We start from the raw sequence: 6,833 nt of genomic DNA, 5'->3' as shown, positions 1-6,833 counted from the left end.
CTCTCTCTCGCTGCGGTGGGAGGGACGGGTTTGATGGGACGTGGCTTCTCCGTGGCACGATGTCAGAGGAGCAGACGCCATGGAGGGAGAGGTCCCTTCTGTGACAGTCACCTGGTCACGATGGGCGTTCTGCAGTTCTGACCATGAACCAGTAGGGTTTAAGCTCCCTATTCCGGGGGGGGGGGGGGGGGTGAGGAAGTCCCGGGACCTCGGGAGTGGAGGGGGGGGGCTGTGATGAGGATGTCCCAGGCCCTCGGGACTGCGGTGGGGGGGTGATGAGGATGTCCCAGGCCCTCGGGACTGCGGTGGGGGGGGTGATGAGGATGTCCCAGGCCCTCGGGACTGCGGTGGGGGGGGGGGGGGGGGGGGGTGATGAGGATGTCCCAGGCCCTCGGGACTGCGGTGGGGGGGGGGTGATGAGGATGTCCCGGGCCCTCGGGATTGGGGTGGGGGGTGATGAGGATGTCCCGGGCCCTTGGGATTGGGGTGGGGGGTGATGAGGATGTCCCGGGCCCTTGGGATTGGGGTGGGGGGTGATGAGGATGTCCCGGGCCCTTGGGATTGGGGTGGGGGGTGATGAGGATGTCCCGGGCCCTTGGGATTGGGGTGGGGGGTGATGAGGATGTCCCAGGCCCTCGGGACTGCGGTGGGGGGGGGGTGATGAGGATGTCCCAGGCCCTCGGGACTGCGGTGGGGGGGGGGGGGGGGGTGATGAGGATGTCCCAGGCCCTCGGGACTGCGGTGGGGGGGGGGGGGGTGATGAGGATGTCCCGGGCCCTCGGGATTGGGGTGGGGGGTGATGAGGATGTCCCGGGCCCTTGGGATTGGGGTGGGGGGTGATGAGGATGTCCCGGGCCCTTGGGATTGGGGTGGGGGGTGATGAGGATGTCCCGGGCCCTTGGGATTGGGGTGGGGGGTGATGAGGATGTCCCGGGCCCTTGGGATTGGGGTGGGGGGTGATGAGGATGTCCCGGGCCCTTGGGATTGGGGTGGGGGGTGATGAGGATGTCCCGGGCCCTTGGGATTGGGGTGGGGGGTGATGAGGATGTCCCGGGCCCTTGGGATTGGGGTGGGGGGGTGATGAGGATGTCCCGGGCCCTTGGGATTGGGGTGGGGGGTGATGAGGATGTCCCGGGCCCTTGGGATTGGGGTGGGGGGGTGATGAGGATGTCCCGGGCCCTTGGGATTGGGGTGGGGGGTGATGAGGATGTCCCGGTCCCTTGGGATTGGGGTGGGGGGGTGATGAGGATGTCCCGAGCCCTCGGGATGGGGGGAGGGGGGGTAAAGGAATCCCCCCGTGTGTTATACTGTACAAGTGTGTAACGCCTTCTCTCGTGTCCAGTTTCTGACCGATGGTATGCTCGTCCGTGAAATGATGTCCGACCCCCTGCTCACCAAATACAGGTACTGTCACCTTATCACCCTCCCCCCCCCCCGGGGGTCTCTCCGGTTACCCCTCTTATCCCCGAGGCGTAGAGAAGAGTTTTAATGGGGTCACCCCTCCTAGGATGAGTGAAAGAAGGACAGAGGCATGTTTTTAATAATTGTTTTAATTATTTTATTTATTATTAAAGATTGCATATTAATATGCTATTAAACAATTCAGAGAGATCTGTAATACAGGTTAACGAGTTTACCTGAGATCACCGGGTCTGTTACTATGTATGCCGCCTATATCAGTAGCTAGATACATAAGCGTGTAGATTATATAGGGATTTGAGATAGGGGTTCACTATTGCAGTACTCCTCATTATACACTTTGTGGGTTTATTGTCAGACTTTGGGAATGTACAAAACACACAAAACCCCAGCAAGTTCTTTTGGGAACCCCTGAGCCCCCACAAAATATATAATGTAGGTTTCATTCTACTGGATACAGATAAAATGGTGGTCTTTCTCCCTCCTAATAGAGGTAAATGAGAATTTTAATCCTAATAGAGGTATATTAGTATTTTATCTGGTAGTTTTAGGACTTGCGAACGGGTGTCTGCCTTGTCGTGGCTCACAGGCTTACAACGCTTTGGCCAAAGGGTTAAACTAAATGACCCTTTTTCAAGAGAATATATAAGTATTTTACTGTGTATTTCTGTCATGTTGGATGTAGCTTTGGGCTTCTCTGTCGCTTGGGAATGTACACCATGATTACATGACAAGCTTTCTGGTGTTGACACATAGAGACGCACACTAAGCCCAGTACGTGTGTACCTCATTCTCTCCCATGTATAGTGATCTACAACAAGACACCCCTTTTTTGGGTATCGGTTTAAGCACAGTTACTTGATCCACATTGTAGGGGTCAATTATACGTCATGGTGGTCTGGTAACAGCTGATACCTATTATTAACCTAAGTGTTGTTACGGTTGTGTTAGTTTTATGTGTCACACTATTTTACTGCGTACCTAATAAAGGTTATATTTTAATTGCATTCAGGAGTTGAGTGCTAGACATCGGGGGGGCCTTTTCTGTCCTTGTCTTCTCTTAGACCAGTGGTGTTGTATATCCATTAACACCAGGCACCTCACACAACCCTTAGGCTGCGGCCCTGCTGCCTGCGCTGCACACGCGCGTCTGCGAGGCAGGCGGCTCGTGCAGCCGAGCCCTCCGGTCTGCAGGGGGGGTGACGTGGGTGCGGCCGGGATGTAACCCGGCAGGTTTGCCCTCATTGGCCGAACCGCCGGGGGGCGTGGCCTAGCGCTCCCCCCTCGCAGTGGGCCCGGCTCCATTGAGGGGGGGCTCTTGTCCCTGCATCGTCCGCCATAGCGGGCGCTGCATTAGCCAGTGGGGTCCTGGCCTTACGGGACTGTAACAAGAGCTCATTTTCTTTCCCCCCCCCACCTCCTTTTCCCTATTATACCTATTCCCAGGGGGGGGGCAAGAGCCGGGGGGTGTCTTTCCAATCTTTATCTAATGTCTTTTGGCGAGAAGTATGCTCGCTGGTCCTGTAAAACTAGAGGTGACACTGTCCGTGTCTTGTCCGCAAAGTAACGAGGAAGCCGCCATTGGTCAGACAGGAAGGCAGAAGTAGCTGAATCTGTTGGAATTCAGTGTTCCCGGAGAAAAGCAAAACACATTCATTTTTTCACAAGCTACACATAAGTAAAACAGTTACGTTAAGTATCTTCCCAAGGAAGCCAATTAGACTGACAAGTTGTTAAAAAACAAAACAAAAAAAACGCACGTCTGTTTGTCTCTCTCTTTGTATCTATCTATCTCTCTCTCTGTGTAGCTCTGTCTGTCTCTTTGTCTCGCTGTCTGTCGCGTGTCTGTCTCGCTCTCTGTCTCGCTCTCTGTCTGTCTCGCTCTCTGTCTGTCTCGCTCTCTGTCTGTCTCGCTCTCTGTCTGTCTCGCTCTCTGTCTGTCTCGCTCTCTGTCTGTCTCGCTCTCTGTCTGTCTCGCTCTCTGTCTGTCTCGCTCTCTGTCTGTCTCGCTCTCTGTCTGTCTCACTCGCTCTCTGTCTGTCTCTCTGTCTGTCTCTCTGTCTGTCTCTCTGTCTGTCTCTCTGTCTGTCTTCTCTGTCTGTCCTCTCTGTCTGTCTCTCTGTCTGTCTCTCTGTCTGTCTCTCTGTCTGTCTCCCCTTTGTCTCTCTGTCTGTTTCTTTGTCTGTCTCCCCCTCTCCTCCTCTCTCTCTCCTCCTCTCTCTCTCCTCCTCTCCTTTCTCTCCCCTGCCTCCCTCCTCTCTCCCCCGCTCCTCTCTCTCTCTCTCCCCCGCTCCTCTCTCTCTCTCTCTCTCCCCCGCTCCTCTCTCTCTCTCCCCCGCTCCTCTCTCTCTCTCTCTCTCTCTCCCCCCGCTCCTCTCTCTCTCCCCGCTCCTCTCTCTCTCCCCGCTCCTCTCTCTCTCTCTCCCGCTCCTCTCTCTCTCTCTCCCCCGCTCCTCTCTCTCCCCCGCTCCTCTCTCTCTCTCTCTCCCCCCGCTCCTCTCCTCTCTCCCCCCCGCTCCTCTCTCTCTCCCCCGCTCCTCTCTCTCTCTCTCCCCCGCTCTCTCTCTCGCTCTCCCCCGCTCCTCTCTCTCTCTCTCTCTCCCCCGCTCCTCTCTCTCTCTCTCCCCCGCTCCTCTCTCTCTCTCTCCCCCCGCTCCCCTCTCTCTCTCTCCCCCCGCTCCCCTCTCTCTCTCTCCCCCGCTCCTCTCTCTCTCCCCCGCTCCTCTCTCTCTCCCCCGCTCCTCTCTCTCTCCCCCGCTCCTCTCTCTCCCCCGCTCCTCTCTCTCTCTCTCTCTCTCTCCCCGCTCCTCTCTCTCTCTCTCTCTCTCCCCCGCTCCTCTCTCTCTCTCTCTCTCTCCCCCCCCCTCTCCTCTCTCACTCTCTCTCTCTCCCCCGCTCCTCTCTCTCTCTCCCCCGCTCCTCTCTCTCTCTCTCTCCCCCGCTCCTCTCTCTCTCTCTCCCCCGCTCCTCTCTCTCTCTCTTCCCCGCTCCTCTCTCTCTCCGCCGCTCCTCTCTCTCTCTCTCCCCTGCTCCTCTCTCACACTCTCTCTCTCTGCCCCCCCCCCGCTCCTCACCCTCTCCCCCTGTGTGACCCCATTGAGCTTTGCGCTGCCACGACCCCAGGCCTGATTCCTTGTTGCCCCTGTGTGCTCGCCCCGGCAGTGTGCTGATGCTGGACGAGGCTCACGAGAGGACCTTGTACACCGACATTGCCATCGGCCTGCTCAAAAAGGTAAGGGCCTTTCCGTAACCGTGACGGGACTGGAGGGTTAGTGTCCGGGCCTCAGCGTGGGGGGGCGTCCTGTCTGATTGTCGCAGCGTGGGGGAGCATCCTGTCTGATTGTCGCAGCGTGGGGGAGCGTCCTGTCTGATTGTCGCAGCGTGGGGGAGCGTCCTGTCTGATTGTCGCAGCGTGGGGAGCGTCCTGTCTGATTGTCGCAGCGTGGGGAGCGTCTTGTCTGATTGTCGCAGTGTGGGAGCGTCCTGTCTGATTGTCGCAGTGTGGGGAGCGTCTTGTCTGATGGTCGCAGTGTGGGGGAGCGTCCTGTCTGATTGTCGCCGCTCTGACCCTGCAGGTTCAGAAGAAGCGCGGGGACCTGCGGCTTATTGTGGCATCAGCGACGCTGGACGCAGAGGTAACGGCTGCAAGAGAGTGTCCCGAACCGGAGAGGCGGAGACTGTGTGTCTGTCTCTGTCTCTGTCTCTGTGTGTCTGTGTCCCTGCCCCTGTCTCTGTGTGTCTGTGTCCCTGCCTCTGTGTGTGTGTGTGTCTCTCTGTCTCTGTGTGTGTGTCTCTCTGTCTCTGTGTGTGTGTGTGTGTCTCTCTGTCTCTGTGTGTGTGTGTCTCTCTGTCTCTCTGTCTCTGTGTGTGTGTGTCTGGCACTGCTCTGTAAGATGTGTGTGTGTGTGTGTCTCTCTGTCTCTCTGTCTCTGTGTGTGTGTGTCTGGCACTGCTCTGTAAGATGTGTGTTGTGTGTGTGTGTCTCTCTGTCTCTCTGTCTCTGTGTGTGTGTGTCTGGCACTGCTCTGTAAGATGTGTGTGTGTGTGTGTGTGTCTGCCCTATGCACGTCTTTTGAGGCGGGCACTGCCCTGTACACATTCCCTGCTTTGTGTGTGTGTATTTGTGTGGCTGGCGGGGGAGGGGGGGGAAGTGATGTGCGGTGCAGGGGGGGGGGGGGGGAGGGGTGGGGGGGGAAGGGTGTGCGGTGCAGAGGGGGAAGAGAGTGATGTGCGGTGCAGGAGGGGGGAAGTGATGTGCGGTGCGGGGGGGGGGAGGGGAGTGATATGCGGTGCGGGGGGGGGGGGGAGGGGAGTGATATGCGGTGCAGGGGGGGAGAGTGATGTGTGGTGCAAGGGGGGAGAGTGATGTGCGGTGCAGGTGGGGGAGAGTGATGTGCGGTGCAGGGGGAAGAGTGATGTGCGGTGCAGGGGGGGAGAGTGATGTGCGGTGCAGGGGGGGGAGAGTGATGTGCGGTGCAGGGGGGGGAGAGTGATGTGCGGTGCAGGGGGGGAGAGTGATGTGCGGTGCAGGGGGGGGGAGAGAGTGATGTGCGGTGCAGGGGGGGAGAGTGATGTGCGGTGCAGGGGGGGGGAGAGTGATGTGCGGTGCAGGGGGGGGGAGAGTGATGTGCGGTGCAGAGGGGGAGAGTGATGTGCGGTGCAGAGGGGGAGAGTGATGTGCGGTACAGGGGGGGGAAGAGTGATGTGCGGTGCAGGGGGGGGGAGAGTGATGTGCGGTGCAGGGGGGGAGAGTGATGTGCGGTGCAGGGGGGGGAGAGTGATGTGCGGTGCAGGGGGGGGAGAGTGATGTGCGGTGCAGGGGGGGGGAGAGTGATGAGGGGGGGGAGAGTGATGTGCGGTGCAGGGGGGGAGAGTGATGTGCGGTGCAGGGGGGGAGAGTGATGTGCGGTGCAGGGGGGAGAGGGGAGTGATGTGCGGTGCAGAGGGGGGAGAGTGATGTGCGGTGCAGAGGGGGAGAGTGATGTGCGGTGCAGAGGGGGAGAGTGATGTGCGGTGCAGAGGGGGGAGAGTGATGTGCGGTGCAGAGGGGGAGAGTGATGTGCGGTGCAGAGGGGGAGAGTGATGTGCGGTGCAGAGGGGGAGAGTGATGTGCGGTGCAGAGGGGGGAGAGTGATGTGCGGTGCAGAGGGGGAGAGTGATGTGCGGTGCAGAGGGGGAGAGTGATGTGCGGTGCAGAGGGGGAGAGTGATGTGCGGTGCAGAGGGGGAGAGTGATGTGCGGTGCAGGAGGGGGGAGGAGTGATGTGCGGTGCAGAGGGGGGAGAGTGATGTGCGGTGCAGAGGGGGAGAGTGATGTGCGGTGCAGAGGGGGAGAGTGATGTGCGGTGCAGAGGGGGAGAGTGATGTGCGGTGCAGAGGGGGAGAGTGATGTGCGGTGCAGAGGGGGAGAGTGAT

General features: G+C 59.1%; 1 protein-coding gene across 1 annotated transcript in view; it reads left to right on the top strand.

Annotated features, from left to right (window-relative positions):
- LOC142475679 (putative ATP-dependent RNA helicase DHX35) overlaps nt 1-5,202 on the top strand; it is a gene marked incomplete at its 3' end in the record, with an annotated part of 14,546 nt that extends 9,344 nt beyond the window's left edge. Inside the window, exons 6-8 of the mRNA XM_075581452.1 lie at nt 1,343-1,404; nt 4,582-4,651; nt 4,995-5,202. Coding sequence (XP_075437567.1) covers nt 1,343-1,404; nt 4,582-4,651; nt 4,995-5,202 — 340 coding nt within the window. The remainder of the gene's footprint in view (nt 1-1,342; nt 1,405-4,581; nt 4,652-4,994) is intronic.
- Between the last annotated feature and the right edge of the window lie 1,631 nt (nt 5,203-6,833).

The sequence above is a fragment of the Ascaphus truei genome, unplaced genomic scaffold (assembly GCF_040206685.1).
Source record: "Ascaphus truei isolate aAscTru1 unplaced genomic scaffold, aAscTru1.hap1 HAP1_SCAFFOLD_1324, whole genome shotgun sequence".
Lineage (NCBI taxonomy): Eukaryota > Metazoa > Chordata > Amphibia > Anura > Ascaphidae > Ascaphus > Ascaphus truei.
This window is presented reverse-complemented; position numbering and strand designations above follow the sequence as displayed.